This window comes from Carcharodon carcharias, chromosome 6 (assembly GCF_017639515.1).
Source record: "Carcharodon carcharias isolate sCarCar2 chromosome 6, sCarCar2.pri, whole genome shotgun sequence".
NCBI classification, from domain to species: domain Eukaryota; kingdom Metazoa; phylum Chordata; class Chondrichthyes; order Lamniformes; family Lamnidae; genus Carcharodon; species Carcharodon carcharias.
This window is the reverse complement of record NC_054472.1, coordinates 167,863,491-167,881,759: the sequence shown is the minus strand read 5'-3', so window position 1 is coordinate 167,881,759 and position 18,269 is coordinate 167,863,491. Positions and strand designations below refer to the sequence as shown.

The window sequence follows — 18,269 nt, the reverse complement described above, 5'->3', positions numbered from 1 at the left end:
GCCCAACTCCAGCCTGCACCCGTCCTCTCCACAATGAGAATCCCGTCCTTGAGGAGACTTTTCCCTGAGGTAGGCGGGCTGAGCCGGGAATTTTCTTAATTCCCGCTACCCACCTCAATCCAGGCCATCATCTCAAAATTAAGACTGACAAATTGGTATCAGAATATACATGATGAAGATAACATTGGACAGTAATCTTATCTGTATAGAATTATTTTAAATTAATAACTTGCATTATTTGCTGTTTGACTTTGCTTTGCTTCCTGTAGGCTAATATTTATTTGGAGTGGGAGAGAAAGGTTGTATGCAAGACATCAAAAATGTAATAATCTTAAATAATTTGCATCTTTTTGTGTATTTCACCATTGCCAACCTGTAGCATCTGAAGGAGGCTGTGTTATAAAATTGATCTTAGAAAGCTTGATTCTATTACTTAAAAAAAAAAAATTATTAAAAAAATCTTGTTTTTTCAGAGTTGAAAGCCTGCAGTTGCATTATGATCTGGAACTATCTCACTTGGGCTCCTGCACAGATATTTCAGATTTACGAATACGCAGAAGGGACTGGCAGCGGAATTTAAACTCTCAGATTCAGGAAATATCTTTGGAACTGATGGTTAATATCTTCAGGTATGAACAACAACTTCAGGGGCACTTTACTTTTGGAACTCACCATTGGGCTTTCACTTAAGCTTTAGATAGTGTTCAAAAATTAAAAATAAATTTGAAACATCTGGCCTACAAACTATGATTCTAGTCCATGCAGTGGGGTGAGACTGCCACCCATTTTTTCCCCTTTGCCTTGAGTTGCAAATGATTTGAATATTAAAAGGCCATTTATGTTATTAATGGCGTTACTGAGGTGTTCATCCTATGGTCTAGTGGGATTTTGGATCAGCACCTTGCTACTTGGTTGTGTGGTATGGGCGTGTAGCTAAGGCCAGTAAACCATTTCAATGGTGGGTAAGTAAAAATGGTTGGAGATTATGCTCACATGATCTATTGCTATTTTTGCTTAAGGTAAGCAGTATCTTGTGTGAGCTAGCCTTTATTGATGGATTCAGTCCTCAAAGAACTGGTAACTGTGTCAGTGCACTGTTGTCTTTGCCCCATACCAAAGTAGGAATTCTACAACCTTCTGAGATCTCTGTGCTCCTCCATTTCTGCTTTCTTGTGTGTCCCCCCCCATTTTATATTAAATTGTTATTGAATGAAGGTCTGAGGTTTGCTGTAGTAAAAAACCTGTCGTTTTTACAGCAGAGCTGGAAGATCCAGGTCCCTTCTGATTGCACAGCCTTCACTTCTTTCCCTTTCGAAATCTGGTCCCAGAGATGAGAATGCATCTATGATGTCAATGTGATGTTCCCAACGCACACTGTGTATGCGGTCGTCAAAAAGGCATGCATCTGTGTCCCTGGACCTGATCATTGCTAAATAGACAATCAAGGAAGTTCATATTTTGCCACAAATCCAGAAGGAGATTCTCTTTTTTTTTTTGGTAAATTCATATGGTGGAAAAAAAAGGGATTTCATTGGTGGAAATTAGTTAAAAATTGGTGTTAATAATGGCTAGATGTTTTTCAGAATTATCATGGCAAATTAGTTGGTTGAGAGTACCCCTCATTATTATCTGTATGGGAAACCTTTGTGATAGTGAGGTGTCACTCCACCAGATCTCTCTTTCATATAATTCACTTATCTGTAAGGCAGCTACTCAACTGCAGTGTTTATTCAGTGCTACCAGATAGAACAACAAATTGGTAGCCCTGGTCAGCTTAGATACTCTGCCGCCTTCTTTGTTAATACAGATTCAGATTCCTGCAATACATGTGGGATGCATGAATGAAGATATTTTGATTATTTGCTAATGAGATCTTGGCTTCTTTAAATGGAAGCAGCTTCTTGCATACTAAGTTTACTGACATCTCCATTTCCATCCCTTGGAAATAGAAATGATCATTGTGTCTTTTGTTGTGGAAGAAAAATATGACCGTCAGCTTGGGAGAGTGCCATGCTTCAGAAACTAAGATCATTTCAGTGTTATCACAATTGCTTAAAATAAAGTGGTTGTCTCTAAACTGCTTTACTACAAAAAATTGAGAAGAACTTCCTCTGGTAAATCGACGTGGAAAAATACAAAATAATGTATTGTGCAGAGTAGCTCTGTTAAGTTTCTGACACTGCAGTTTTCCTCTGAAATTGAAGTGCTTATTTATCTAAGACATGGTTAGTATTTATTTTAAAAAAAAAACTTGTATTGGTTATTCTTTGAAATATTTTGTATACATGGTCCATAATGTTAATTTCCATTCTGGGTACCAAAATAATGCTGATTCATTAAAATTTTAAACTGTTAAATTTTAACTGCAGAATTCAATAATGCCATTATTATCGCAGGGAAGTGTCAGATCATCTTAATTATGAATATCGCGTCTTCAACAGTGAAGAGTTTTTGAAGACCAGAACTGTTTCTGATCGGCCTTTTTACAAAAAGGTAATCACTTAAACACGGGTTGTATATATGAAAATTATACTGATACCATGGACACATACAAATTTCAGCTGGAATGGAAACCATTTAGTGCATTCTTACTGTGCTGTCTCGTGCAATAAAGTTATGTGCTCTAATTTGATTTCACAGCTGTTTCCCTGCCCCTTCTAATACATCTTGGAAGTTTTATCTAATTTCTTCTTAAATGTCGAAAGTGACTTTCTGCAATATCTGCTTGTGATAATGAATTTCATATTCTAAAAGACCTGTTGCAGGAAAAAAGTCCTTGTGAGCTTCCCCTTTATTTCTCTAATGCTAATTTTGAATAACGAAGCTTATGCTGTTTGTTGTAATTTCACTGATGTGTAGAAAAATCTTTCACTATTTTGCATTCTGAAAGTTTCCATAATTTTGAAACTTGGATTTCTTATTTTTCCCTGTTCTTCGCTTAATCATTGCTGTTCATTCTAGTGAATCTACATTTCACCATTTTAATGGCTGCAAGGTGCTTTTTATAATGTGCGCTAAAGACTGCACACAGTGTTCCAAACAGTGTTGCCTAGAGTACCTAGCGCTCAGATATTTAAAATCTACTTGCTCTTTCACACCATCAGACCAGTTTTTTTCAATATGTATTCACATTCCTAGATATTTCTGTTCCTCTACTTTTTATTATACAATTTGGTGTATCTTAGTTTTGCTAGTTTTTTTTATAGAATGTAGCTCCAAACCAAACATGATGAGATTTCCTGTACTATTATTCAAAGTGTTTTAAGTTGAAAATGTTCTACGTTCTACAAGAATAATTCTTTTTGATACTGTTTGAAAGAAACAAGAATATAATGGGGATATGATGTTAGTTTTTTTAAAATTAATGAAGGGACGCGAGTTGAACATGGACATGCTTTTAATGCAAATCAGGTTGTTTAGTGCAAAGAACATGGTAGAAAAGCTGAGGAACGATTATATTGAGGAAACAAAAAAAAACTTAATTTGTTATATGGAATCACTGTTTCATTTATAATTGAGAATGTAATGTTACATAGGGAATATTCTTCTTGTGTAATGAAATGATAAAAAATTGAATCACAGTTTTACTACATATAGTTTTTAGTGAAGTTTTAGGTTTCAAAAAGTAATTGGATTTTTGTTTAACTTTCTCGGTTCATAAATTTCCAACGTTTCTGTCAAGGCTTTTCTCAAATGCCCCTCTATTCATGTCACGTGCTCCCTTCACCTTTATTTAAAGGAAAATATGGATTTGAAATGGGCATGAAGAGGTACTAAGCAATGAAAAATGATGAGATAGGGTGCTGGATAATAACTGGGCTTGTGTTTTTAAATCTGATATTTAAGACCTTCCTAGCTCTAGCTTTGTCTTAGAACTAGATATGCTATTCGCTTATTCAAGATGTACATATATAAGATGGTTTTATTATTACCAATTCTAGGTATTGGAGACCTATATATTCCATTCCTTCCTCAAAGATCGTTTGAGTGGAAAGATGGATGCTTTCGGCTGCATGGAATTCTGCATTTACTCCGAGAATGACAGGTAAAACTCTGAAGGGACATAATGATTTAGAAACTGCAATTCTTCCAAAAAAATTATGTAGAAAATTGTAGGCTGTTAAAGTAAATTCTAAATTAACTGTTAAATTGAAAATAATTGAGTAATATTCTGATAGTTCTCGTAGCAGAGTGTTGAATTCCCATCCAGAGAGCCCTGAACAGGGTTTCAATCACAGCTGTTATTTATACAGACTCTGCAAGTTTCTGCCAGATAGTGGGATGAAGTATTTCATTTAGGTGTGAGTTATGTCATTCAGTGATTTCTCCTGTCCGATTAGTGATAGTAATGAAATTTATGCCAAGATATTGCCCTTGTGTCCAAAGAGTAGGGAGCTTAACAGTGATGAAAGCGAATGAACTTCACTCTGTAAGCTGCACAGATGTGCTATGCAATTTATTTGAGGGCAATAACGTTTTGTTTCTTCACTTTTCTATGTTTCAAAATTAAGATTGCTGGAGAATTATTGTATTTCAAGTTTATGTTGCCTTCAATTCATTTTCTAAACTATTTCCTCCGAGTTGCTGCCAATGATACAGGTGGCTTTTTTCTTTGCTCCCTTTCCATGGCAATATCTGGGCCACTGTATGGAACCTATCTATGGCATTGTTTTTAGTAGGAATTTAGCTTCTCTGAAATTATGGTTGTGAAATCATTTCCTTTCCTTTTGAGATAGTGCACTGTTGTTGCAGCATGTCACTATATTATGACAGTTAAAGACTCCTTGGAGTTTAAAATTGAATGTGCTGATTTACCAGTAGTGCATTCAGCTGTTAGGGTAAGAGTGACATTCCACAGTTATGAAAAATGAACTGCATTGGTGATTCTAATAATTTTCTTTATATTGTCACAGAAACTAATTCTTGCACAGTAATTTATCATGAACTGCTTCAGAAAAAAGAATAGTTTTTTCTCCACTGTCTTTTACTCTTTTTGTTCCAGTAGGAGGATGGGGCTTAGGATCCAGCTTTCTGCAACAGGATTGGTCTAAATCACTTGCTGCACCTTCAATACCTGAATAACCTCTGACAACTTTGTCTTCCACTTCTCCTGTTCATTGCTTTCTCTACTTTTTCCAGGTTGTTATCTGGTTATGTGACATTCATTTTTCACACTTAACCTTTTTATAACAAAGTGATATCCTTTTTATTTTGTTCAGTTTTGGGGATGAATGTAATTATACTGTTGCACAAATTGGGCATTTATTTCTTGTTCAGTTTGCTTTCAAATCCATGTTATTGTCCATCCAGTACTCATGTAACATTTTTGTAAGTTGAAATGTTTTATCTAAGAGTGGCAATTACCTTTTTTTCTTTGAATAATGCACTTGGCATAGCATGATTTGGAATGCTAGCCCCAGTAAATTTCTAACGTAATGGATATCTTCTTGCTAATGTTCTAAATTTCAATATCCCATGATATAACTGTCATATGTTAGGAACTAGAGATAGTGTGTGTTTTTCTGTTAGGAATGAGTTTTAGCTTTTAAGTTTAAGTTCAATTTGCGTTTCTGTATTGGCGTGTTAAAAAAGGGGGAACTTGAGTTTTAGTTTCATTTTAAAAGATGCCTGCTTCTAATCAGGTTTTATGACTCTTGAAGGGAAGTTAAAACAAATACAAGGTAGAGAAAAACTGTGCTGTTGCCTAGTAACAGGAGTCCAGAGAGAGAGACCCACAGAGACAGAAAAAACCAGACACGTAGTTCCTGTTCAGCTGAAAGGAGCTGCCAGGAGAAATAGCATAGGAGAGGGACAGATAGCATGTTCCAAACTAAAGAAGAAGCTGAAACCAGGCAGTGGAACAGGATAAAGGTCCCAAGAAGACCACTTAGTTAGAGGAAAAACAGGAATCTGGAAAAGGTCCTGTTAAGTTAAGTCAAGAGTGAAAAGCAGAGGAAGGCTCCAGGCTTAAAGGGAGAAAGTTGCAGGACGCAGACTTAAAGCACAATAGGCTTTCAGAAACCTGAAGACCCAAGGAGATAGTAAGGAGTAACCAACCTTTGGCTATGGGCATATGAAGCAGTGGTGTTCTGTTGGCACGGCTGAGTATTTCAGGGAGAGTGCATGGAAGGCAAAGCTTGAATGCATGTGGCAATCCAGGGGAGAGGAACATCGGAAGGAGAGATCAAAACCTTGGAGGTGGACCCTTGTGGAACGCTTTTGGGAGAAGATTCCAAAATGGCTTCTTTGAGAGTGGAGATTGGAAACCTTTGTGTGAAAGACTGAGTTCAGTGAGACCAATTGGCTCATGGTGTGACAAGCGTCTGGGGGGAGTTGATGAGATATCCATTGCATCTGTTTGGGGTGGCATCTGTCACTTGGTTTCATAGCGTGGTATGTCACTGTGTACTTACTGTGAACATTAGAGAATAAGATAGTTTTTGTAACTAATGTTATCCTTACAAATCTGTATATATCCCTAAAGGCATAGTTGTGGGTGAGGGAGTATCGTAATATGTTCATATTTTCCTGTTTAATAACTGTTTATTTCTTTTGTAAAAAGTTAATCAGCTGACTCCTGTGACCACACACTTCGTTTCTAAACAAAAAATAAAAGTTAGGATCTATCAAGCCATGGGATCTGCCTTGTCCAGTGGTAACATTAGCTAGGATCGTGACACATAGAAAATTGAATAATTTAAATAGTTTAAAACACACAATTGTACAGTTCAGTACAGCAGAATCCTACATGATAAATCATAATCTACCACTTTTTTCTTGAGCTGTGAGGGACCAATGAAGTGCAGAAGGCCAGAAGAGTATAGAGTTGGCCTTCAGGAGTGACAAGAATACTTAAATGTTAACTTATTTGTATTTGTGTTTACTTTAATTTACTTCACTTTAACAGTGCAGTACTGCTGTGAGTTGAAAGTACTTTTTATTTGGTGCTTTATTGTGGGCTGGTTTGAACCATGAATTGGTTACATAAGTGTTGTAATTAACTGTTGCCTGCCTATTTTCTCCTTAAGCATTTAGAGTATTGTCAGTTGAGGCAGGATAAATTTGAGTTATTAGGGTGAGATTAATCTTGAGCTTGAGGTCAGTAAGAGCAAAGTGTAGTTTCAGCAAGTATGCCGTTTTAAGAGTGAGTACTTGAGGTTCACTTGGCCTCAAATTAAATATTTTTTTTTGTTCAATTCTCGCAGCACCTTGTATTTATTTAGCACCTGTAAGGTAATAACACGTCTCTGAATGATTCACAGGAGCATTATTGAACAACATTTGATACCAAGCCACAGGGTGAAATATGACACCAAGGTTATGAGCAGTCTGATTCAGGCTCAGACAGTTGTTAGCAACTGGGATGGAGTCAGTGGCTAAAGACCAAAATTTGTGGAGGGGAATAAAGATGATGGCCTCGGCTTTCCTAATATTTCTGCTCATCCACTAGTGGCCAAGAGAGGTGACGTTTAGCTAGGTGTCATCAGTATATATGCAGAAACTAATTATTTTTGGATCATATCTTGGAGGGTTAGCATGGACATGTGAAATAGGAGGAGGCTATGGATGGATCCTTGGGGACACCAGAGATAATGGTACGGGAACAGGAAAACAAGTTATTGCAGGTGATTGGAGTGCAAACCAAACCATGTGGAGGTGTTGGAAGTGGATGGTGTGGTCAACTATGTCAAAGGCTGCAGACAGGCTGTGAAGGATGGGTAGGGATAGTTTGTCTTTGCCACATAGGATATCATTTGTGACTCTGAGCCATTTTAGAACACTGGGAGGGATGGAAAACTGGTGGGATTGAAATGTGGAAGTCTGAAAAAAATGGCACGGATTTGGTAGGCGACAGCATGTTCAAGAACCGTTAGCAATGTCATCACTGGAAGAGTAGTTTGAACAATGAAGGGCGGGGGAAGGCAGATGATAGGTGAGGCAATCCGAGACTGTCACCAAAATAATTTACATACATCTTCTTACCAGTGCCCACTATGTATGCACTCTATCCTGCTGAAGTCAAAATTGATAATTTCATCACCTAGAGTTTTGAAAGATATTTGAACCTTCAACGTAATCTCTGTTCAACACTTTCATGTTTTTGAAAAGGCCAGTTTTGACCCTTTTTTGATTCCCCATGCCATATTTCCCTTTTGATGGGCGGAGACTAAGTGGCACACCTTAGTAATTGTTGCTTTGTATCTGCCAGTGTTATTCTGCAAAAGTCTAGTTGCATCTTCACTAACACAGTAGATTGACTCAACCTTTTATTTTGTCTTGTCTGTGAGAAAGTGTCATATTTGTCCATTGCAACAGCTAAGCATCTAAATGACTTGAATATGGAATTGTGGGCTTGCACCCTATTCTATCACTGTGAGGCACAGCATATTGATAAGCGTGTGTGCTACAAGACTGGCCAAGATGTGAATGATGATTCTTGCTCTTATTTGATTGCTATTCCATTCTTAAATCAGTTTTTTCTGTTGCATCAAGTCACTAATCCAAATCTTTAAGTCTTTTACAGGGTAGCTAAGTGTAATGGATGTTGGTGTTTTCTTTTGGTATAATTTTCAAAATACTTCCTGGGTTCCATCCCTTCAGAATACGTCAGTCTGATGCATCACCACGCCTTGTATTCTGATTTATTAAAATCTGTTTGCCTTACCTCAGAGGAAAGATAAATGATTCCACTTTTGTTATTGTATTCATTAGCATACAGACTTGTAAATATCCTATTGTTGTAAGCATTAGTTTTATTGGTTGATGACATTCTTCTAGGATGAAGATGCTAGATAGCCCACGAAGGCCCACAATGGAAGAGATGGCTTCGAGGAAAGAACGCACTGCTGACTTCTTAATGATTAAACAACTTGCTGCAAGCATGCCAAATCTACCAGTGGATTTCCTGCATGATTTTTCGATTGACCATCTGTCTGTGAAGAAGAACAAGCTTGAAAATGGTAATAACTATTGGTTGAGATTCATTTCAAAGTTATGTTATTCCTTTACCAAAGTTTGCTGTTCACCTGTTTAAAGACTGATTTTTTTCTTCTTTAAAAAGCTTCCTGTCATGAAGGTATAATAATTTTCATAATATTTTTCCAGTTTATTGTAAAGTAGGTTTTTAGGGGTAAATAGTTAGGCCAAGCAGACAGTAAGTTGAAGTTATCAAAAGAAGTAAGGTGTAGAAGTGTCTTTAATATGCTAAGGAGTAAACATGGTTGGAGTCTTAGCGTGTAAGATGTAAAGGGAATTTACATTTTTAGATAGATGAAGGGGGATTTGAATTTCAAAGATGTTAATGAGAATAGTAGCAACATGAAAAGACATGTTATTTGGTGTGATGGACAACACCTATCAATTTCATTTGTATTATGTATGCCAGGCATCATTTCATTAAATGTACTTCTGTTCAACAAGCCTCTGGGTGCTTCATTAGGTCTGCAGGTGCAGAGCAACCCATGATGTTATGAGTGACTTGTTTGTCATTGAACTTTATTGAAATGGCACATAGCGTATGTTGTTCATCAAAGCAACTGTTCCTGTCAAGAATTGAGTATAGAGCCTGTAGCCCTGGCATGTGGCGGTGGTGGTTCGTATTTGGTAGGCTGGCTGAAGGAGCGTTGGATCAAAGCGTCCTGAGTGTCCCTGCCTCCCTGGAGGTTGCCCAGGTCAGCGTCAATCCCCTCAGCATTCTCCTGACTGTGCTCATCCTTGGACTCATGACTGCACCTATTGTCCATTGCCAGAACAGCTGTGTCAACGTCTACATCCTTCACTGCTAGCCCCCTTTCCAGTGCCAGATAGTGGTTGCATGCTGCGCGCCCCACAATCAGTGACATATGATCTGGGGGGTGTTGCAGTGTGCCCCCTGAATGGTCCAGGCATCGGAAGCACATCTTGAGAAGACCTATGGCTCTCTCTACAGCCGCCCTTATGGAGACATGGCTCCTTTTGTACCGCTGCTCGGCTTCTGTTCTTGGATGGCGGAGAGGCGTCATGAGCCACTTTTTGAGGGGATAGTCCTTATTCCCCAGCAGCCATCCATCCAGCCGGGCTGGAGCACTGAAGAGCCTCGGCACCTGGGAGTGTCTCAGGATGTAAGCGTAATGGGAGCTGCCTGGGTACTTTGCACAGACTTGCAGAATCTGCATCCCATGGTCACACACTATCTGCTCGTTCGTGGAGTGGAATCCCTTCCTGGATGCTGATAAGGGACAGCTGGCCTCCTCCCCTTTCTGGTCCTCTCTTCATCCTCAAAGGAGGGGCCTCCAGCAGAGACCATAATCCCCACTCCCAGGGTAAGGGAAGGCTGTCTGATACCCAAGTGGTATGATTCCGAAGTCCTGAACTGAAGCCTCTTCTTTTTGTCAAAGCAGCTCTGAAGCAAAATGAAGATGTCCTGTTCACACAAGCAAGCAGCAGCAACTTATAAGCCAAAGTACAAACAAGTTGAATTAGCAAGCCCACTCACCCCTCTTATCCTGCTCAAGCTTAAGGTGCTTTAAGTTTTCGCTTGCAGGTGCTATGTCTAGGTGCTCCCCGCTTGCTTGCACTGGCATTTGAGACAGCCTTCTCATTCTGCTGTCCTGTTGGCCTTGATGACCTTGGCGGGCGTCCTCTGGCCCGTGGAGCCTTTGCCGGCCCCGCCTAGGAAGGAGCGGCCAGTGCCACAGCTGACATCTCCCCAGTCTCCGGAGCCTCATCAGATGCCATGGTCACTGGCAGAGGGGCTGCTGCCATCATTTGGAGCACCCCGAGAGGAGCCTGCAGAGATAAGCAGCTCGTGCGCCAACGTGAGATCGCTTTGGACCTCCCTGCTCATCATTGATGGATGGGCACCTGGCTAAGATACTGGGTGCCCAATCCATCTCTGACACTGACAGCGACCACCTGAGGTCATGAGGTCATTGCCAGTGTGAGGGCTTGCAGGTCCAAGCACATCCCCAGGAACCCCTGATTCAGCTCCTGGAGGATCCTCTCCATGAGAGTCGCCACTCTCTCCATGGAGGAGGCAGTGAGCTCGGCCATGAGGGTCGTTGCGTTGCTCAAGCTCTGCAAGGACTCCTCCACAACAGAGACCATGGCATGCATTCCCTCATGTATCGCTGCCAGATCCTTCCACACACCCTGGACTTGTGCCTCTGGAGTCAGCCCTGAGGCAGCGTCATCAGCCACCAACTGAGCATGTTCCTGGTTCCCAGCAGTCCTCTGATTGCCGGCGCCCTGGGCACTCTCTGCCTCTGCCTGCACCTCAAGCAAGTGTGAAGTGCCCTCGCCAATGTGCGCTGAGATATTAGCTGCCGATGTAATACCCATCAAGGTGCTGGTATCTGCACTGGTGCCTGCTTGGTTGAGAGGGTGTGACACACCTGCGTTTCCATGGTTGCTATCCTCTAGGGTCAGTGGTGGGCCTTCAGGCTCTTCACCCCAGTGGGCTGCTGGTGAGCTTGAAAGGAAGAACAAGGACATGTCATTAGTTGAAGTCATTATACGGTTACTGTGCATGCCTGGCACCCGGATCAGGGTGCCCTCATTTATAATTTCAACTGCATATTAGTATAGAAGTGATGGACAATTGCACCCAAAGATTTAACTTACAAGGGAGCGATATGATTCAAATTTTGTATGCCTTACTAATTCTATTTTAAATTAAATTAGCTTCTTAATTGAATGCTTTTTCATACTCCTATAAGACTAAAATTTTGTCACTCATGACTAGATTAACATTTCTTGAATAGGTCATAGGGAAAAGATAACGAATAAAGCTGTTTCCTGGATTAGGGTGGCTTTTTTTTTTGCAACAATGGGTGCTTCTACCTTCAATCTCCAACAGTAAATATAGATTAGTTTTAGTATTGTTTCATGAATATGAAGCAGTGAAATTGACTGTTGTCTTCAATTCTTTGTGGTCAATGAGGTGAGTGGTATCAATAATACAGATAAACAGACAATGCTAGAAATACTCAGCAGGCTAGGCAGCAACTCTGGAGAGGGAAACAGATGAAATGTTAAGGTCAATGACCTTTCGTTAAAAGAAATTCAGACATCCAGACATCAAACTCTCCCAGATACAAACATAGGAACATACAAATTAGGGGCAGGAGTCGGCCATTCGACCCCTTGAGCCTGCTTCGCCATTCAATAAAATAATGGCTGATCTGACTATGGCCTTGAAAGGAAGATATAATAATTCTCAGAATGCTATGTGTGTGTGAGTGAGAGACTTAATTGGATTGAAGGCTTTGATGTAAACATGGGGGAAGTTTAGAATGTAAGGTGTAAAAGGATATTTGCATTTTTAAATATACCAGACCAGATTGTTTTCAAAGGAGGGGTGAAATGTGACACCTAGCCAGGTGAAGTTTAGAAACAAGTGTGTTTATTTTTCCCAAAGATTACTAGTAAAACTTAGTGCTATGAGAGGTTTTTATTATCAGGAAGGTAAACTCCAAAGACACGGTGAAATGATGGGTATTTGCATTCAAAAGGGAAAACATGTATAAAGGAGTGAAGGCTGTGTGAAAGGGTAGGCAATCTAAGATTCAACAAGTGTGAAACGCCTTCAGCCTGTATGTACCAAACTGCTGTCTCCAGGGACTGAAGCTAAGAGAACTCACTTTGAATTCGACTGTTCAGGGTATTGTTTACATTGCCTGGGCCTTTTAAAATCTGTGTGTTTTACTATTGCCTTAATGGTGTAACTGGGAATCAAATTAACTAGGGATTTAAAAGTTATTGTAGCAGTAATTTGTAGACACATGTATGTGCTTACAAGCTTTTCCTTTATCAATAAATGTTTAAATTTAGTTTTATAAAAACATCTTGAGACTTGATCTTATTATTACTGAATTCAAAGCCTGCATTCAAAACATACAAATTGAAAATTATTTGTGACAGTTGTTTCAAGTTTCCCTCTTGGATTTGAACAGCTCAGCATTTACCACCTGCTGTGTCATAACAGGCCTAAACTCTATAGGCCTACCCCTGACAACCTTCGATTCCCTTGTCAGTCATGAATCTATCAACCTCCCGCCTTAAAAGTATTCATTGACCCTGCCTCCACCTCTCTGAGAAAAAGAGCTCCAAAGATTCACAACCTTCTGAGAGAAAAAAATACTTCTCTATCTTAAATGGGAGACCTCTATTTTTATACCGTGTTTCCTAGTTCTAGTCTCCCCACGAGAGGAAACTTCCAACATCCAAGAGGTACTTCCAGCATCCACCCTGTCAAGTCCCGAAGGTTGGATGCAACAGGCAAATACAGAATAAAGTTCCCTCTACTCTGCAACATATGCCTCAGCCCCAACCTTGCAGTATTCCAACTGCATCAATAAACTTTTGGAGATATGACTAAACATTATAAATGTACAGTACTAGCATGTGGGATTTTTCTGTTTCCCTTGGGCTTCCTGAGTGACCTACCCAGTTAGGGTTGCCAACCTTCTAGGATTGGTCTGTAGTCTTGAGGATTTGAAGATTAATCTCCAGAGCACTGCTGTGTGCAATCCTGGAGAAAAATCATTGGGACATTAAAAAATACTTGTTTTTTGTCATTTTCTCTGAACATTTCTCTTTATCAGCTATAAAAATATTGAAACTGGGGGGAAAAAAGGCTGTTTGGCTGACAGTCAAGCATCATCCAGTTGGGCAATGAGTCTTTTTACTTTCTAATTGGCATAGAAAGACAGTAAGTCACAAGAATAGTTGCTGAGTCTTTCTGCAAAAAGACATTTTGTCAAAGCTTTTTATCTTGCATTCATCAGGACCATCACAAGAAGACCAATGTCAGGGGAATTAACAGCTTTATACTGTAGGGGAATTAACAGCTTTATACTGTATGAGAAGAGAGTGCTGATTGGGTGGCAAGTGGATCCCTGGTAGGGGCATTGCCATGGAGAATGCACCAGTTAATGGTGACTGACAGTTAACTGCCAAGCATTGTTTGAAATTTAAACCAGGTAGCTTGACTCTGATTGGTCAAGGCATTGCCCTGCGGAATGTCCTGGTGAGTGCAAGATGAAAAGCTTTGACAAAATGTCTTTTTTCAGCAATACACGAATTCTGTATTACCAAACTACTACAAGAATGGATGTTTTGGCTGACCAATAGCTGGTGTGTGGAAGCTAGTCATGTAACGAAACCTCCAGGAAAACATTTAATCATAGTTGGCAACCCTATTCTCAGTTAATGCTTAATTAGGATGGTTGTATGCTTGGGATCATTCCCATCCAAAGCTTAATTAAGACTGTTCAAACTCTAAGAAGGGCACACTTTTATTTGCTTGAAATTGGGAAATCCTTAGTTGTGTATTTAGAAAATGCTTAGGATCCTAAAGTCAGCTGATGGAAGAAACTTTTTGTCAACTATCTTTTCTGAGAACTGTTATCATATTGCAAAATGCTAGCACTGTGCATTGATAATACTTAGGCATATTTCCAAAAGCTTATGTCTTACAAGACAACTGTGTTTAAGGTACTTGTCCATCATACAGTCTCAAGTTGTAGTTTAAATGAAATGAGAGCAATTTTCTAAGATTAGAGTACTTTTCAATTAAGAAGCCTTTACTTCAAAGATTTTTGGGTATGCAAATGATTAGTTAGTTCATAGCAAAATTAGATGCAGTGAGATGAGAAATACTTAATAGACATCATATTGAATAATTTCTGGTCAATTTATATTGTATTTCTTTCAGCTTTAAAAAGAAACACAAAGTCAATAAGAAGATTCAAGCTGCCAGAGTTTAGCTGCCCACTTACTTATTCCAGTGTGATTGCATGGTATACAGATTCCATCAACTTGCTGAGCAGAGCCATAAATTCCACAGGACCTGAAAGCTCAAGTCTATTGGCACGATATTACTATCTCCGTGGATTGGCTTATTTGATGCAGGAAAAGTTTCAGGAGGCACTTTTGGACTTCCAGAACCTTTATAAGACTGACCGTGACATTTTCCCCAAAGAACTTGTAAAGAAGGTGATAGGTGCAATGTCTCCAGATCAACGCAAACATGCAAGTCGGAAGCCAGAACTAAAGCGACTTATTAGCATAATGTTAGAGAAAGAAGGTGATGTGACTGCACCTGATGAACATGTCAAAACTTTTCAGCTGCCTAAAACGCACATGCATCAAGATGATTTTATGAAACGAATCCAGGAATCTGGAATTGTGAAGGATGTTGACACCATTCTTCGGCTGTTTGATGCCCTAACGATCGGTTAGTGATACATTTTTGATAAATGTCTCTTGTTCATTTTTCTCACATGGTTAAAAAATGGAGTGAATTGAAGCTCCCTGCTCTTTGATACCCCTATTTTAACTAACTGAATATAACTCAACTATTGGGATATCCTTGGGTTTCAAGTAGGATCCCTGATTCAATTAATCAAGAATTCAGCAACTAAGATCAGTGGATGTGTTATGATGAGTATGGTCACTTGATTAAAGGTTGCAGCTCCATTGAGTAAAATAGCACTTTTAGGATTTTATGGTCTTTGCATTCCATCATCAAATTTGGAAACTTATCTGGATTGTGCAGATGCGAGCCAAATGTTTGTACCTATTTTTGGGTAGTTTGTGATGATATTGCTATGAATTAAATTCAATTCACAAGAAACTAACTCCCAGAAAAGCACAAGTTATTCAGGTTGCTATTCAAGATATTCACAGGGTTCGGTCCTTGGGCCCCAACTATTTACAATCTATATTAATGAATTGGATTCAGGGACAGAAGATTCTGCAGCTAAATTTGCAGATGACCCCAGAATAGGTGGGAAAGTAAATTGCAATGAAGAAATAAGAAATTTCCAAATTGTTATGGACAAAAATCTGTCTATCTCTTCCTTAAATTTATTCAGCGTCCCTGCATCCAGTGCACTCTGAGGTAGTGAATTCCACAGATTCACGACCCTTTGAGTAAAGTTATTCCTCCTCATCTCTGATTTGAAATCTACCACCTCTTAGCCTAAAACTAGATGAATGGGCCAAAATTTGGCAGATGGAGTTTAACATGGATAAGTGAGAGGTTATCCATTTTGGTCGGAAAAATAAAAAGGTGACTTATTACTTAAATAGTAAGAAACTTCAGAATGCTTCAATGCAGAGGGATCTGGGTGTCCTCGCCCATGAATTGCTGAAAGCTAATATGCAGGTACAGCAGGTAATAAGGAAGGCAAATAGAATTTTGGCATTTATTGCTAAAGGAACAGAGTATAAAAATAGCGAAGTGTTGTTGCAACTGTACAAGGCATTAGTGAGACCGCACGTGGAGTACTGTGTACAGTTTTGGTCCCCTTACTTGAGGAAGGATGTAGTTGCATTGGAGGCGGTTCAGAGGAGGTTCACTAGATTGATTCCAGAGCTGCGGGGCTTGTCTTATGAGGAGAGATTGAGCAGTTTAGGCCTATACTCGCTAGAGTTTAGAAAGATGAGAGAATATCTAACTAGGTATATAAGATGCTAAAGGGGATAGACAAAGTAGACATGGAGCGGGTGTTTCCCCTTGTGGGGCATTCTGGAATGAGAGGCCATAGTTTTAGGCTAAGAGGTGGTAGATTTAAATCAGGTGAGGAGGAATTACTTTACTCAAAGGGTTGTGAATCTGTGGAATTCACTACCTCAGAGTACATTGGCTGCAGGGACGCTGAATAAGTTTAAGGAAGAGAGAGATTTTTAATTAGTAATGGGTTGAAAAGTTATGGGGAGAGGGTGGGAAATTGGAGTTGAGGCTGAAATGAGATCAGTCATGATTGTATTGAATGGCGAGGCAGGTTTAAGGGGCTGAATTGCCTACCACTGCTCCTAGTTCTTATGTTTTTATGTAAGATAAAGTTACTGGAATATCATGTGTTTTACAATTGTGTTTCTTGCATACAAAATTCGTTTGAGGCAATGGAAATTCTTCTGCATCTACTAGAGAGTTTTGCCCTTCTGTTTGATTGGACGCCAAAAGGAGTCTTGGCTAAACATCCTACCAGTGGAAAGCTGGAAAACGGTTTGAGGTTATTGTTTCCATGTGACTCTTAGCCACTCAGCATGAAACCGAGGGGAGTGGATTAACATCCTGTTTTACATTTTACCCCTCGATTTCAATTTCTTTCTTACCATCTCTGCCCTTTGACATCTCTGTCTCTCTTTTGTTTAATGCATGTAAAATAAATATTTTCCAATTTTTTTTTAGAGAAGTAATCTAAAGTGCAAAAATCTGAATTGCACCTCAGCTGCTATTTGGGAGGTAGAGGCTTTGATTAATTAAGTTCGGATGTTTGGTTTTATGGTCACGAAATAAAGCACAAATTAACATTAGTTGAAAACTTACCAGTGCTTTTGTCAAATGTAAACTGATGCTTTAGCTGTCTTTTGAGTAAAATTGTTTAGTTTTTAAAAAAAACTGAAATTATGACTTAGATTTTAGCTGTACTTGAAATTTTAACACTTTCATAAAAAGAATGAAATAATTTGACAAGGCGGAGAAATAGACATTGAGCAAAAGTGTTGGTGGCACTGGGGTAGCTGGAGATGGGCGTGTTTCTTGTAGGCTGGGAGAGAAATATCAAGACAAAGTGATCTTCTAGAGGATAGGGAACTAATGGCTGAAGAATCAGCTTTTGATGATATAATCAACCTGATGAGGGACAAATATTTATTTGAATGCTGAAGGAATTGTGTGCAGCTTGGATATATGACAGAAGATTTCCCAGGAAGAGTTCCAATCCCATGCTTTTCCAAGCAGTTTTGCTTACAACTTGAACTTCAGTAGATCAACTCTCTCATTGTCATTGTGAAAATAATATGTAGCTACATTATCAATAACATATCCTCTATCAGAGACAGTAAAATTAGTTTCCACTTAAGGATGAGAATTTAACAATCAATATTAAATTTTGTGTTGATTTATTATTTGGAACCTGTTTAGCACCCTTTGAAAGAAGAATTCTGAATTTACAATTTTCATTTGTTGTTTTTAAATTGAAACAATAACTCCTTGTTCTGGATTCTTATGCCCCACACATTAAAAAGTCTAGATCCAAAACCTCCAAACCAATCAATCTTGATTGTTTACCTGTACTATTGATTTTAGTGACTTGTCCATCCAAAGACCAGGATCTTTTCCTTCTCACACTTTAAGGATGTTTACATTGGATGCAAAATCCACGCTATCCTTCAGAATGGGAAAATCAAATTGGTAAAAGTGGTTTGGAGGGTGAGTTCATAAAATGCATTCAAGACGGTTTTCCAGAACAATATATTGAGTAACAAATTATGGAAGA

The 18,269-nt window shown here is 39.1% G+C and overlaps 1 protein-coding gene across 5 annotated transcripts in view; it reads left to right on the top strand.

Annotated features, from left to right (window-relative positions):
• dennd3a (DENN/MADD domain containing 3a) overlaps positions 1–18,269 on the top strand; it is a 144,690-nt gene that overhangs the window by 73,043 nt on the left and 53,378 nt on the right. For all 5 annotated transcript variants that reach the window (XM_041189871.1, XM_041189870.1, XM_041189867.1 and 2 more), the window contains 5 exons: positions 474–629; positions 2,397–2,493; positions 3,942–4,045; positions 8,779–8,960; positions 14,696–15,217. In XM_041189871.1, coding sequence (XP_041045805.1) covers positions 474–629; positions 2,397–2,493; positions 3,942–4,045; positions 8,779–8,960; positions 14,696–15,217 — 1,061 coding nt within the window. The remainder of the gene's footprint in view (positions 1–473; positions 630–2,396; positions 2,494–3,941; positions 4,046–8,778; positions 8,961–14,695; positions 15,218–18,269) is intronic.